The sequence below is a fragment of the Castor canadensis genome, chromosome 5, assembly GCF_047511655.1.
Source record: "Castor canadensis chromosome 5, mCasCan1.hap1v2, whole genome shotgun sequence".
Taxonomy (NCBI): Eukaryota; Metazoa; Chordata; class Mammalia; order Rodentia; family Castoridae; genus Castor; species Castor canadensis.
Genome location: NC_133390.1, coordinates 57,355,683 through 57,372,756, shown reverse-complemented (window position 1 = coordinate 57,372,756; position 17,074 = coordinate 57,355,683). Strand labels below are relative to the sequence as shown.

Below are 17,074 nucleotides of genomic sequence, written 5' to 3'. Positions count from 1 at the left end.
CTCAGGTTGGCCTTGAACCACAATCTTCTCAATCTCAGCCTCCCACGTAGCTAGGATTACAGGTGTGAGTTACTGGTAGCCTGCTTATTGCCAGGTTTTTGATTGGATTATTTAGGGGCTTTTTGACAATCTTTTCAATAAATGATGCTGGAAAAGCTGTATATCCATATGCAGAAAAATGAAACTAGCTAAACCCCTATCTCTTAAAATATAAAAAAAAGTAAAAATGGATTAAGGACTTAAATGTAAGACCTGAAAGTATAAAAACAACTAGAGGAAAACATTAGGTAACTATATCAGAACATTAGAATAAGCAATGATTTTTTTGGATAAGACCCCAAAAGCATAGGCAGCAAAAGCAAAAATAGACATACTGGATCACATCAAGCTAAAAATATATGCCCAGTAAGGAAACATTCAAAAAGTGAAGAGAAAACCTGCATAATGGCAGAAAATATTTGAAAACTTAATAAAGGGGTTAGTATCTATAGAGTACATAAGGAGAGCTCAACTCAACAGCAAAATCCAAACAAACCCACATCAGTCTTAGTGCTCAAAAGAAAGGTACAATTAGTGGCCACCAGTACCTTTGTTCTACTAAGTGTAGTTCAATTCTCTATTATGTGAGTTCCTACATTTGCAAAACAACACAACATTGTAAAAATGGTTTCTAATACCTAAATTTCATCATTATTATAAGAAATGTATAATCCCTAGTAGGAATCCTGTTCCATTTTTATCTTTTTGTGCAGAGGAGTTATTTTTTTTTATTTACTTGTCTGATTAAAAATGGGTATAAAATAGTGCCCCAGATATATAAGGATGTGGAGAAACTGCATTACTTTTTATGTTGCTGATGAAAATGTAAAATGGAACAGCCAATGGAACAGCCTCTTTAAAACAGGTTGCAGCTTCTTGAGAAACCAAGACTGCATTTACCGTAAAAGCCAATAGCTATTCTTATCCCAGAGAAAGAAAAAGTATACCAACAAGAAATGTACACAATTCATAGCAGCTTCATTTGTTATGGTCCCAAACTGCAAATAACCAAAATGTCCTACAATAAGTGAATGGTTAAATAAACTGTGGTACATCTACATCATGGAAACCTCTCAAAAAAAAAAAAAATGAAAAACGAGGAAAGAAAAGAAAGTAAAAGAAGGAGAAGAAATAACTATTGCTATGTAAAACAACTTCAAGGGCATGTTGCTAAGAAAAAGGTCATCCAAACAAAAACTCAATAAAGAAATCCAAGATCTAAAATATGCAATAGATCAAGTGGACCTAGTAGATGTCTACAGAACATTTCATCTAACCTCTACACAATATACATTCTTCTCAGCAGCCCATGGAACCTTCTCCAAAATAGATCATATCCTAGGGCACAAAACAAGCCTCAGCAAATATAAGAAAATAGAAATAATACCGTGCATACTATCTGACCACAATGCAGTAAAAGTAGAACTCAACAACAAAAGTAAAGACAAAAAACATGCAAACAGCTGGAAACTAAATAACTCATTACTTAATGAAGAGTGGATCATCGATGCAATAAAAGAGGAAATTAAAAAGTTCCTGGAAGTCAATGAAAATGAAAACACAACCTACCAGAACCTATGGGACACAGCTAAGGCAGTCTTGAGAGGAAAGTTTATAGCCATGAGTGCATATATTAAAAAGATTGAAAGATCCCAAATCAATGACCTAATGATACATCTCAAACTCCTAGAAAAACAAGAACAAGCAAATCCCAAAACAAATAGAAGGAGAGAAATAATAAAAATAAGAGCTGAAATCAACGAAATAGAAACCAAAAAAAACATACAAAGAATTAATGAAACAAAAAGTTGGTTCTTTGAAAAAATAAACAAGATCGATAGACCCCTGGCAAACCTGACTAAAATGAGGAGAGAAAAAACCCAAATTAGTAGAATTAGGAATGCAAAAGGGGAGATAACAACAAACACCATGGAAGTCCAGGAAATCATCAGAGACTACTTTGAGAACCTATATTCAAATAAATTTGAAAATCTAAAAGAAATGGACAGATTTCTAGATACATATGATCATCCAAAACTGAACCAAGAGGAAATTAATCACCTGAATAGACCTATAACACAAAATGAAATTGAAGCAGCAATCAAGAGTCTCCCCAAAAAGAAAAGTCCAGGACCTGATGGATTCTCTGCTGAATTCTATCAGACCTTTAAAGAAGAACTGATACCAACCCTCCTTAAACTGTTCCATGAAATAGAAAGGGAAGGAAAACTGCCTAACACTTTTTATGAAGCCAGTATTACACTTATCCCAAAACCAGGCAAAGACACCTCCAAAAAGGAGAACTATAGGCCAATCTCCTTAATGAACACTGATGCAAAAATCCTCAACAAAATAATGGCAAACCGAATTCAGCAACACATCAAAAAGATTATTCACCACAACCAGGTAGGCTTCATCCCAGGGATGCAGGGGTGGTTCAACATACGAAAATCAATAAACGTAATAAACCACATTAACAGAAGCAAAGACAAAAACCACTTGATCATCTCAATAGATGCAGAAAAAGCCTTTGATAAGATCCAACATCATTTCATGATAAAAGCTCTAAGAAAACTAGGAATAGAAGGAAAGTTCCTGAACATTATAAAAGCTATATATGACAAACCTACAGCCAGCATTATACTTAACGGAGAAAAATTAAAACCATTCCCTCTAAAATCAGGAACCAGACAAGGATGCCCACTATCTCCACTCCTATTCAACATAGCACTGGGATTCCTAGCCAGAGCAATTAGGCAAGAAGAAGGAATAAAAGGAATACAAATAGGTAAAGAAACTGTCAAAATATCCCTATTTGCAGATGACATGATCCTATACCTTAAAGACCCAAAAAACTCTACTCAGAAGCTTCTAGACATCATCAATAGCTATAGCAAGGTAGCAGGATATAAAATCAACATAGAAAAATCATTAGCATTTCTATACACTAACAATGAGCAAACTGAAAAAGAATGTATGAAAACAATTCCATTTACAATAGCCTCAAAAAAAATCAAATACCTAGGTGTAAACCTAACAAAAGATGTGAAAGACCTCTACAAGGAAAACTATAAACTTCTGAAGAAAGAGATTGAGGAAGACTATAGAAAGTGGAGAGATCTCCCATGCTCATGGATTGGTAGAATCAACATAGTAAAAATGTCGATACTCCCCAAAGTAATCTACATGTTTAATGCAATTCCCATCAAAATTCCAATGACATTCATTAAAGAGATTGAAAAATCTACGGTGAAATTTATATGGAAACACAAGAGGCCACGAATAGCCAAGGCAATACTCAGTCAAAAGAACAATGCAGGAGGTATCACAATACCTGACTTCAAACTATATTACAAAGCAATAACAATAAAAACAGCATGGTACTGGCACAAAAACAGACATGAAGACCAGTGGAACAGAATAGAGGATCCAGATATGAAGCCACACAACTATGAGCAACTTATCTTTGACAAAGGAGCTAAAAATATACGATGGAGAAATAGCAGCCTCTTCAACAAAAACTGCTGGGAAAACTGGTTAGCAGTCTGCAAAAAACTGAAACTAGATCCATGGATATCACCCTATACCAAGATTAACTCAAAATGGATCAAGGATCTTAATATCAGACCCCAAACTCTTAAGTTGATACAAGAAAGAGTAGGAAATACTCTGGAGTTAGTAGGTATAGGTAAGAACTTTCTCAATGAAACCCCAGCAACACAGCAACTAAGAGATAGCATAGATAAATGGGACCTCATAAAACTAAAAAGCTTCTGTTCATCAAAAGAAATGGTCTCTAAACTGAAGAGAACACCCACAGAGTGGGAGAAAATATTTGCCAATTATACATCAGACAAAGGACTGATAACCAGAATATACAGGGAACTTAAAAAACTAAATTCTCCCAAAACTAATGAACCAATAAAGAAATGGGCATGTGAACTAAACAGAACTTTCTCAAAAGAAGAAATTCAAATGGCCAGAAAACACATGAAAAAATGCTCACCATCTCTAGCAATAAAGGAAATGCAAATTAAAAGCACACTAAGATTCCACCTCACCCCTGTTAGAATAGCCATCATCAGCAACACCACCAACAACAGGTGTTGGCGAGGATGCGGGGGAAAAAGGAACCCTCTTACACTGTTGGTGGGAATGTAGACTAGTACAACCACTCTGGAAAAATATTTGGAGGCTACTTAAAAAGCTGGACATCGATCTACCATTTGATCCAGCAATACCACTCTTGGGGATATACCCAAAAGACTGTTACTCCAGAGGCACCTGCACATCCATGTTTATTGCGGCACTATTCACAATAGCCAAGTTATGGAAGCAGCCAAGATGCCCCACCATTGACGAATGGATTAAGAAAATGTGGTATCTATACACAATGGAATTTTATGCAGCCATGAAGAAGAACGAAATGTTATCATTCGCTGGTAAATGGATGGAATTGGAGAACATCATTCTGAGTGAGGTTAGCCTGGCTCAAAAAACCAAAAATCGTATGTTCTCCCTCATATGTGGACATTAGATCAAGGGCAAACACAACAAGGGGATTGGACTATGAGCACATGATAAAAGTGAGAGCACACAAGGGAGGGGTGAGGATAGGTAAGACACCTAAAAAACTAGCTAGCATTTGTTGCCCTTAACACAGAGAAACTAAAGCAGATACCTTAAAGCAACTGAGGCCAATAGGAAAAGGGGAACAGGTACTAGAGAAAAGGTTAGATCAAAAAGAATTAACCTAGAAGGTAACACACACGCACAGCAAATCAATGTGAGTCAATGCCCTGTATAGCTATCCTTATCTCAACCAGCAAAACCCCTTGTTCCTTCCTATTATTGCTTATACTCTCTCTACAACAAAATTAGAGATAAGGGCAAAATAGTTTCTGCTGGGTATTGAGGGGAGGAGCGGGAGGGGGCGGAGCGGGTGGTAAGGGAGGGGGTGGGGGCAGGGGGGAGAAATGAACCAAGCCTTGTATGCACATATGAATAATAAAAGAAAAAGAAAAATGAAAAAAAAAAAAAGAAAAAGTCAACCTCAATAGGTCACAAATTGTAAGATTTCATTTATATAACAGTGTTGAATGACAAAATTACAGATATGGAAGACAAGCTGCCATTTGCCAGGTTAGCAATAGTTGAAACTGGAGGTATATGTGACTATGAAATGTTAGTTTAAGGAAGTTGTTTGTGCTGATTAAATAGCTCTATATCCCAATTGCTGTGGTAGTTACACAAATATATACAAGATGAAATGACAGAGAATCATTCATACACACTGTACCATTGTGAACTTGCTGGTTTTGATTCTGTGCTACTGTTACATAAGAAATAATGACTGGAGGAGACTGAATGAAGACAACATTTCTCTATCTTTGAATCTTAATGTGAAACAATAATTATTTCAAAAAATTAAAATGAGAGGTGGTGAGCAAAATGACAGTGGGATAACATCATCTGGCATCTCTCCTAACAGAACATCAAGTGCAACAGCCATTCTCACACCAAACATCCTCCAAAAATGCTAAGGAGATTAAGACTGGTGGTATGTAGCTTTGACTACACTAGCATCTCATGAACACACTGGCAGTTGCTGAAGAGTGGTTGCTGCTGGGTGTGGAATAAGCAGGGAGTCGGAAGCTTGCCAGGAGACAGTATGTTGAGTACAGCCACAGTGGGTGGGATCCCCAGGCCAGACAGGCCAGCTTTGCTTCAGGGACTTTCCAAACTACAGGACTACACCAATCACATCACATAAAGCCTTACAGAATCTAAGAGTTCTGAGACCAACACAGCCTTGCCACTGGCTACAGGTACATCTTAAAAATAGCACAGACCTAAATGACATAACTGGAGAGTCATTAAACCCAGAGTCCAGCACTGGACCTGGGAACTGCAGCAGTCTAGAGAATAGCTTGTGAGCTGATGGGGACTTGGATGAAGTGAAGATATCATGGGTCAAGTGAAATAATAGCACAAATTTTACCCAGTATTAAGAAAGAGAGGGTTATTCAGGTGCAGGAAACTTTTAGGACACTGAACAGATGAGATTAAAAAAGAACCTCTCCAAGGTGTTTTACAGTTAAAACACTAAATATGAAAAAATTTTAAAAGAATATTAAACATTGCAAAGACAGAAGTGAAAAATTCACCTACAAACAAACACATTGGAATAACAGCAAATTTCCCAATAGAAACTAAAAAGCAATGAGGGTATAGAATGATGTATTCCAAGCCCTGAAAGAAAATAACTGTCAACTTATATTAATGTATCTAGACTTCATAGTTGATAGATGAATAAAAACCTTCTGTGATTAAAAAAAAACTAAAAGATTTTGACAACAGAATTGAAGACATTTAAAGGAATTCTACACAAAGAAGAGGAATATAAATGCAACCAGGAAAATATGGAAAAGAATAAATCCTACAGAACAAGTGGATAAGCAAATGAAGATTAACAAAGAAACAAACATCAGAGGAAATATTTCACACATTTCACTAATAATTATGAATGTTAATGGTCTCTATTCTCCAATCAAAAGACATAAACTGGCAGGCTGGATTAAAAAACAAGATGTGACAATTTATTGCCTACAAGAAATGAGCTTCACTGGAAAAGAAAATATAGACTTAGAGTGCAAGATGGAAAAAAGATTTTCCAAGCCTTTAGAGCCTGAAAACAAGCAAGAGCAGCTATATTCACATCTGGTGAAACAGGCTTCAAACCAAAATTAGTCAGAAGAGACAAAGAAGAGCAATTCATATTGATATAGTGAACAGTCAATCAAGATAATATAACAATCATAAACACATACACAGCAAACACTGGCACACCCAATTTCATAAAACAAACACTACTGAACAAAAAAGCACAGAGACCCCAACACAATAATTGTGGGTGACTAAATGCTCATCAATAAATAGGTCATCCAGGAAAAAAAATCAACAAAGAACATTCCAAATAAAATGACACTACACACCAAGTGGACTTAACAGATTTCTACAGAACATTTCATCCGACAGCTGCAAAATACACATTCTTCTCAGCAGCCCATGGAACATTCTCCTGAACAGAACATACTTTATGACATAAAGCAAGTCTTAACAAATACAAGAAAACTGAAATAACTCCTTATATTCTATCAGACCACAATGGAATAAAACTAGAAAGCAACAGCAACAGAAAGTATTCAAATACACTGAAAAATACACTGCTTAACAAGTGGGTCATTAAAGGAAGATGAAAGGAAATGTTAAAATTCCTACAATCAAATAAAAATGACAACACAACTTATCAGAACTTTGTGATACAACAAAGGCAATGATAAAAGGAAAGTTTGAAGTTATGAGTAAAAGAACTTTTGTAAATGCAACAGTGTACCCCCTCCCAGCACAACAATAAAAAAAGTTTAAGTAATGTATTTACAATAAAATTATTTTTAAAAATCAAAGAGATCTGAAATAACCTAATGATGCACATCAACCTTGTAGAACAGACAAGAACAAACTAAACCCCAAATCAGTAGGTGGAAAAAAATAACAAAGATTAGGGCAGAAACAAAATGGACACTAAAAAATACAAAGAGTCAGTAAAACAAAAATAGTTCTTTGAAAAGGTAAGCAATATCAATAAACTCTTAGCCAAATTCATAAAAGAAGGAACACAAACCATATTAATAAAATTAGAGATGAAAACTGGGAAATTAACAACAAATAATAATAAAATTCAGAGGATAATTTGGGAATACTTTGAAAACATATTCTAATAAACTGAAAAACCTAGAGAACTGAATAAATTTCTAGATACGTAAGACTTACCAAAATTGAACCAAGAGGAAATAAACCATTAAACAAATCAATAACAAGCAATGATATTGAAGCAGTAATGCAGAGTCTCCTAAGAAAGTAAAGCCCAGGACCAGACAAATACAGTGCTGAATTCTACCAGACCTTTAAAGAAGAGCTAACACCAATGCTCTTGATGCTATACCATAAAACAGAAAAGGAAGGAATGCTAATGAATATGTTCTATGAAGCAAGGATTACTCTGATTCCAAAACTTAACAAGGACACAATAAAAAAGAAAGTTATAGATGGGTTTCCTTGATGAACAGAAATGCAAAAGCTTTTAATAAAACACTTGCAACTGAACACATTGCAAAGACCATACACCATGATCAAGCTGGAATCCTTCCAGGGTGGCAAGGATGATTCAACATATGCACATCAGTAAACATAATATAGGACCTAAACAGAATCATGAACAAAAACCACATCATCATTTCAATAGCTGCTGAAAAAGCCTTCAGAAAAATTCACCACTCATTCATGATAAAAAGATATGGAGAAACTAAGAATAGAAGGAATGTACCTCAACATAATAAAGAAAATATATGAGAAACCAAGAGTCAACACCATAGTAAAAAGAAAAAAGCTGTAACAATGTCCCTTAAAGACAGGAACAAAAAAAGGGTATCCACTCATATTCAAAATAATGCTTAAATTCCTAGTCAATGAAATAAGAGAAAAAAACAAAAGAGATACAAGTAGGAAAGGAAGAAGTTAAATTATCTGTATATGAAAATGATATGATCCTATGTTTAAAAGAACCTATAAACTCCAACAACAACAAACTCCTAGATCTGACAAACACTTTTGGCAATGGAGCTGGATACAAAAGCAACATAAAAAAATCAAGAGCTCTTGTATATAGCAACAATGAAAGAAATCAGGAATAACCTTAACTAAGGTAGACAAAGACCTCTACAACAAAAATCTATAAAATGGCAAAGAAAAAAAATTGAAGAAGACACTAGAAGACATAAAGACTTCCCACGTTCATGGTTTGGCAGAATTAAATTGTGAAAATGACTACTAAAAGCAATCTACAAATTCAATCCAATTCCCATTAAAATACCAATACCAATTCTTCATATAAATAGATAAAAGCCAAAAACATACACTGGAGAAAATACAGCCTCTTCAACAAATGGTACTGGAATATTCACATGTAGAGGACCGAAACTAGACTCCTGTCTCTCATCTTATATGAAATCTATTGAAAATGGATAAAGATCACAATGTAAGCCCTGAACACTTGAAATTACTATTGGAAATCACTGGACGATACAGGCATAGGTAATGCCTTTCTAACTCCAATTGCCCAGAATTGACAAATGAGATTGCATACAATTAAAGTTTCTGCCCAGTAAAGGAACTAATTACCAGAGTGAAGAGATAATCCACAAAATGGGAGAAAATCTTCACCAGCAACTCATCAGATAAAGGATTATTATTCATGATAAGAACTGTCCCTTGCCACCATTCAGCAGCCTGAGCCTCAGCTGGTTTCATCCCTTGCAGAACAAAGCCCCACTGTCTCTTATCTCCTGCCACCTCTTTTTGCCTATCCCTAGCCCTCGCTTTCTCCCAAATGCTACTTAAGGCCAGACCTGCCGAGAGAAGCTGCTGTGCCATTTTTCTTGACCAGCCAGCCTGCTTATTAAACTTTTGGACATGAGATACCTCTCATGAGCCTCCTTTGTGTGCGATGTGCAGCGTTTTCCTAACAATTCAGACTATACAAAAAACTCACACCTAAAGAACCAATAACTGAGATAATAAAAATGGATAAATGAACTGAACAGACAATTCTCAGAAGAAGAAATACAAATGACTAATAAATGCATAAAGAAATGTTCAGCATTCTTACATTCCTAGCCATAAAGGAAACACAAATCAAAACAACACTGAGATGCCATCCCACACCAGTCAGAATGAAAATCATGAAGAAAACAAACAATGAATAGTGGCAAGGATGTGGGAGAAATAGGTATGGAGATTCCTCAAAAAACTAAAAACAGATAAACCTGACTCTGCTATATATCACTCTTGCACATATACCTGAAGTTAGAATACAGAGGGATATCCTCATACACATGATTATTGTAGCACTATTTATAATAGTCAAGCTATGAAATTAGCCTAGGAGCCCAACAACCAATTAAAGTATAAAGAAAATGTGATATATATATATATATATATATATATATGCAGTTATTAATCCATAAAGAAGAATGAAATTATGTCATTTGCAGGAAAGTTGATATTACTGGAGATCATCATTTTGCAAGAGATAAGCTCAAATATCATATGTTTTACCAATACACAGAATCTAGGACAAAAATGATCATAAGAGTGGGACAGGAATATAAAAGTCACTGGTAGGGGAAGAAGAGGATGATCTGAGGTGAACTTGATGGAAATTTACATCTATAAGAAGACAGCATTGTGAAACCCACTATACATTGAAAAAGGAGGGAGTAGAGAAGGTAATTAAGAGAATACAACAGATGAATTCGATCAAAGTATATTGTATGCATCTACAGAAACATCATGATGAATCTCCTTTGTATGATAATATACACTAATAAAAAGAAAAGGAAGTCAAAACAAATGGGTACAAAGTCAAATGTCTCAAAACTGGGGTAGAATTGTCTACATTCTCTGTAATAAAACAATATGTTCTCATTTAAGTGGCTCAAAAAAGTAATCCTTTCTTTTATTTTTGTAGGGTATTTTGAAAACAAAGAAAGATAAAATAATCACACACAAAAGTATAAACTCTTTCTTCATCTCAATTACTGGCATTCCCTTCCCATTCAATCTCATTCCCTCATTGGGTCTTTTAAGTCTCAGAACCTACATTTACCATTTTCCTCTCAGTGACCTACATCACCTCCAAAGTTATTGTTCCTCATGTCTTGTTCTTCATTCCCATGAAACTGTACATTCTCTCCAAAAACTTCCAATTAGATGTTAGATTATCTCTCTCTAGTCATCACAGTGCGAATGCCTCCCAAATGTATACATTTAAAGAAAGAGTTCCTCAGCCCAAATGAATATTAATGGCAAAGTTACAACATAAATGAAGTTTCTAAGCAGAAAAACCTTCCAAATTCTCCTTACTTTCTGAGTCAACTCCTGCCCATTCCTCCCTCTATACAAATTCCTCTCCCAACACTGCAGGCCAGCTTCAGCAATTTGCTGTCTTATAAACATCATAGGAAAAAAGTAACATTTGCAACACACATCAGTTTTCAGAGAACTTCTACATGTGTGATCTCATTTGATACTCATCAGATAGTGTAGACACATAAAAGCAAAATGTCTATTTTCATCCCTATTTTAGAGATGATGCAACTTGGACACAGTAGAGTAACTTCTCAAGATCACATAGGTGAATAGTAAGTTGTTGAATAGGGTATATAACTCAGATCTCTTGATTTCCAATCCTAAACTATGACAAAATATTTCATCAAACTAACTTCCCATTACAAATCTGATAGCATATTTTTTTACAGTAAAAGCTAGAAGAACAAAAGGAAGTCAGGTGATCCAATTGTTCTGATCCCATCCAGAGCAGAGGTTCTCAAAAACTGTCAATCCCAAAATCTGTAATATCCCTGGTGATTCTAAATAGAGTTTTAAAAATAGAAAGTTAGAATGCCCTTGAATATGGTTAAAGCTAATACAGGAAGAAAAAGAAAGAAGACTGTTTACTTCAATTAACATCACTGCTTTACCCAACTCACCAACTTAAGTTTGTGAAGAGCAGACAGAATCAGGGCACTAATATTGAACCCTGAATTTGACCAAGTTAGATTCCTAGCCTAGTTCACTTACATCCTGGCTATGGAAAGAATACAAAAGAAAACAAACTTCCAGGAATCATCCATGATAACATAATTTCTAACCATGATCTTCCTTCTTATGCTATTCTTTCTAAAGAGAACAGGCTGGGACTAGCCAACACTTGGTCTATGTCTAAAATGTCTAAGTAATTAGAAAGACACTTGAAAATTAATTTAACATGAATTGAAGTACTTCTGATGACTGAAAACAGAAATGCAAGGTAGGTTACCCCAGGAACCATCATTCAAACGTAACAGCCTACAGACCAAAATTTGAGAACTACACAATACATAAATGAACTAACTTTAAGTGGGTTTTATTGCAAAAAAGAAATAGATGAGCAAATAATATAGAATTATTATCTTAAAGTTTATAAATATTATATCAATATTTATTATTAATAGCCTGATTTTTTTATTCAAAGCAATTCCTACTCCCATTTTGCCCATTTTCTAATAGTATCAGTTGTAGCAAGACAAATGAAAAGGAAGCTTTTATGGAAATCTTATTGTCTTGTCTGTTTTCTGTTATTATCACATAATAACTGAGACATGGTTCTGGAACCTGAGAAGCCCAAGAGTGTGTTCATATCATCTGCAACTCTTCTAGTGAGAACCATGTGCTGTTCCACAGTATCACATTAAGCTAAAGCGGAAGCAAATATGTGCCGTAGAGAAAAAACACGAGGGGTGGACTTTCTTAATAACAATCCACTCCCTGGAGAATTAACCCACTCCCTCAAAATGGGCATTAGACCTTCTTAATGACCTAATCACCTATTAAAAGGCTCCCTCCCAACACTATCACAATGGCATTCGAATTTCAACATAAGTTTCATAGGGGACAGACCATATTAAAACCACATCACTTACCAACACGATATTTTAGCTCTACAGTTGTTTCGCCTTCTCTAATTAATTCTGTTACTTCACAAGTGTAGTTTCCTACAATCGCATGAACCTTATTCAACTTCAAAGAGGCATTTCCTTTTAGTAATTCTGTGATGTCAATTTTTGCACTTGAAAACTCAGCATGTGGAGAGGATCTGTTTACAGCTCCATCAAAGATTAAAACGTTTTTTCCTTTAAATATCCACTTTATATACAATTCGTTAATGTTTTTTGTCCCCAAATTAGAAATAAAGCATGGGATGACAACAGTTTCATTACAAGCTGTGAATTCTACAAAGTCGGTTTTATTAAATAGTAGTTGTGCTGAACCTGGAAAGGAAAAACACAAATATTGTATTTAATTACACAATTCTATACCTTAAGATCTTGTCTATGTTACAAATCCTTAAGATAAATGACAGTACTTCAACTGCTCACATAAGCAAACAGTGGTAGGAAACACTATAACTTTTTGCAATTTATTCTCATTAATACAAACTATTTATCATCTTTCATTCTGGGGAATAAATTCAGCAATGGTGTTAGAACATGCAGGTATGGTATCTGGTTTTGGAAGCCTTAATGTAATTATTTATGCCCACTAATATATGCAGAAATTGTTCTTATAATACATGGAAAATTTTTGAAGAGAAAAATAAAACCAAGTATCATATAAAATCTCAATGTCTATATAGAACTTGCTAAGCTGATAAATTTATCTTTATGTTCTATTTTCAAAAAAAAGTAGCTGGTTCTATTGTCCTTTAATATATAAAGTAAATCAGATGAAATCACATCTTTCTATTAGGATGGAAATTCTTAGAATACTAACAATAAAAAAAATTCTCCACGTTATGTTCCTATTGCAAAATATTGACAGCAAGAGATATTTTGTATGCACAGTCTTACAAAGGATGACATGCAATTGAATGGAAAGACTTCCCCACCCCCAGCCATGTTTCATGGAAGCTACAGAACAATTTCCAAATGTATATTACAGGTATTTCTGCTTCTTGAAACTGACAGCCACTCAAAAATCAAAGAAACAAGTTGAAACCAGCAGCAGAGTCTGCTAAAGCAGAGTATATTTCCATCAACTCCTCTCAATGGTACAAAGTACCAACAGCTGCCTTCCACAAGAGGGGCTGAATGGCAAGCACTCACCATTCAATAAAACACACAAGAAAGGGGAGAAAGCCTATTTGTCTTCCATATTATTCAGCCATTTATCAAACTCTTTCATCTAAGTAAACACTGAACATTTTTGAAGAAAAATGTCCACTATCAATGTATTAACAATATAAATAAGACTTTAACTTTGTTAATAGTTCGCCCTTAATTATTCTTCTTTTCATACAAGCTGTAATAAAAAATCAAGGGCACAGGATGTTATCATTCTCAGAATAATTATTACTCAATAAATGATCCTTGAATTGAATACAAAAATGCATAATGGAATATGACCTGGACAATATTTTTCAAAAAAAGCCCAGGTCAAAACCTGTGTCTGCCATTTTTTGGTATGCAACATTAAGAGATTCATTTTTCTATACCTTGGTTTACTCTAAGTAAAAGGGTCAACAACAAACACTGGGTGACTTCATAGAACTGTGGTGAGCATCAAAGGAGGAAGCTTAGGCAAATGCTCCCTAAACAATTCTGTGCTATAAACATATGAGGAGATACTATAAAACTAGACCTCCCCAAGTTGTTATCGTTAGGGGAATATCCTTTTAGTAATTCTTTGGGGGAATTTTAACTCTGAATCAGCCTTGTGGGCATCCGCAGTCATCTCTTTCCAGTTTTATACATTTCTAACTACCCAACATTAGGAAGCCCCAGGCAAAGCCTAGACTTCCAACTGCACTCTTCAAAACCTTGGTGTTGTGAATTATTTCCCCTGAGACAGAAGCACTCAGAGGAAGAAACAACAGTGTGCAAGGAGAGATTGAAGGGGAGATGTTGTGGGAATTAAAAAGGAAAGCAAGTGTCAGAAAACATGGTGATAGATTTTGAAATGGACGAAGATTATACTGATGTCTTTTTCAGTGGGGTGACGAGAGTTGCCTAACAGATACTTTGGAATTACTGATTTCTATAGTGGCTTGTGCCTACCACCGATGGTGGGCTACCCACAATTTTGTGAGTTGTAGAAAACTGATGGAAACGCAAATGATTTGTGTTCACACAGATACCAAGAAATTTGTTTTGCAACTGATTTCTGCCTGGTGGAAGACAGGATTCCAAAAATTTTCATTTTATTTCCCTGAGGCTGTTGGCCAATTTTGTCAATCTATTAGCAAATTCATTCCAGCTGTCTGGTTTGCCTACAAATGTGTCTGCTTTTCCAAATTTTCCTTTATAAGGGTTTTGTCTTCTTGCTCATTTGCTCTTTAATTAAGGAGTGAAATAAAATTTTTGACATACATCCATTTTATAATTACATGAGTCATTTCAAAAATTTAAAAATTATATTTGCATAAATAATTTTTAAAAAATACATGCAAAGAGCTCAGTTCTCAAACTTTGAGAAGGCTCTAGGTAAGTAAGAATTGAATGACAAACACTCTAAAATTTCATAACTTCTGTTTACACGATGAATGTTCTAAAGAATACAGAAAGCATTAATTTCGCTGAATTATTTCTTGTAATAAAAACATTTAATAGATGAAACAATTTGAATAGGATAAATGGTGGTAGTAAAATTAAGTAAAATTGACCTAGATAAACCATGATTTGAACAGCATTTGCATTAGTAATTAACAGATAAGGGTAGTCCAAAAATATCACTCTAGATATTCAGCACAAACAGTAGGAAAAACTATGTCAGGGTATACCTGTCTGCAGCTCAGGATAGTGGGTTTTTTGGCTTTTGTACAAAATAATGAATGTCATTATGACATTTCACACATGTATACAATGTACTCTGATCCTTATTTCACCCACCATCACCCTCTTTTGTACCCCTTTCCATTGGTCTCTGCCCTCAAATAGTCCCATTTAAAAATATGGTTTTTTTGCTTAAAATTATAGATCTAGATTCAACATATGAGATAAAATGTGGTATTTGTCTTGCTGAGTCTGGCTTATTTTGCTTAATATGATGATCACAAGTTCTATCCTTTTTCCTACAAATGACATGTTTATTCTTCTTTATGACTGAATAATACTTCATAGTGTATTTACCTTTGTGTTTTCTTATGTCGATAGGCGCCTAAGCTGATTCCAAAAGTTGGCTCTTTTAAATAGTGCTGCAAAAAATATGGGTGTGGCAGTATCATTTTTGTACACTAACTTACATTCTTTGAGTAGATACTCAGGAGTGGTATAGCAGGTAGTTCTATTTTTAGTTTTTTGAAGAAACTCCATGTTGATTTCCATAGTAGCTGGACTAATTTACATTCCCACCAACAATGTATAAGTGTTCCTTTATTTTCCCATCCTTGCCTTTTTATCATTATTATTACTTTTTTTTGGTGGTACTAGGGTTTGAACTCAGGGCTTCATGCTTTGCAAGACAGCAAGTGGTGCTCTACCACTTGAGCCATACCTTCAGTCCTTCTAATTTTTTTTTCTTGATGATTGCTCTTTTGAATAGGGTGATTCCAAAGTTTCGCTATTGTGAACAGAGCTTCTTTACATAGGGTATTCAGGTATCTCTCTTATATAGTGATATACACTCCTTTGGATAAATGCACAAGCAGTATGGCAGGGTCATAAGGTAGGTCTATTTTTAGGTTTTCAAAAGACCTCCATACTGATTTCCATAGTGGTTACACTAGTTTACATTCCCAGCAATGTATGAGGGTTCCTTTCTCTCCCTCATCCTTACCAGCATTTGTTGTTTGTCTTCTTGATGATTGCCAATAAGAATGGGATACGATGAAATCTCACTGGGGTGAAATGAAATGTAGTTTTGATTTGCATTTCCTTTATGGTTAAGGATGCTGAGCATTGCTTCATATTTTAATTAGACATTTGTATTTCTTCTTCTGAGAACTGCCTGCTCAATTCATTTGCCCATATACTAATTGGATTATTTGTTCTATTGATGTTTAGTTTTTTGAGCTCTTTGCATATTTTGGATATTAAAGCATTTTCTGTTGAATACCTGGCGAGGATTTTTTCCCATTCTATGAGTTGTCGCCACTCTGGTATTTCCTTTGATGTGAAGAAACTTTAATGCAGTCTCATTTGTCAACTCTTGCTCTTATTTCCTGGGCAATTTGAGTCCTATTCAGAAAACAATTACCTGTATCTTTCCTTAAACAATTGCCTTTATCTTCCAGCATTTTCTTGTGTTATTAAGATCTTTTGATCCCTTCGGAGTTGATTTTTGTTTGTTTGGTTTTGTGGGGGGGATAAAAAAGTTCCAAGTTTAATTTAAAATATGTTAGTGATATACTGTGACATTTACAAAAGTTCTTATACTACAT

At 34.9% G+C, this 17,074-nt stretch overlaps 1 protein-coding gene across 1 annotated transcript in view; it reads right to left on the bottom strand.

The window, feature by feature from the left end:
• The window catches only part of LOC141423237 (leukocyte surface antigen CD47-like), a gene marked incomplete at its 5' end in the record, with an annotated part of 40,331 nt that extends 27,356 nt beyond the window's left edge, over window positions 1–12,975 (bottom strand). Inside the window, one exon of the mRNA XM_074073055.1 lies at window positions 12,621–12,975. Within this exon, the coding sequence (XP_073929156.1) occupies window positions 12,621–12,975 (355 nt within the window). The remainder of the gene's footprint in view (window positions 1–12,620) is intronic.
• Between the last annotated feature and the right edge of the window lie 4,099 nt (window positions 12,976–17,074).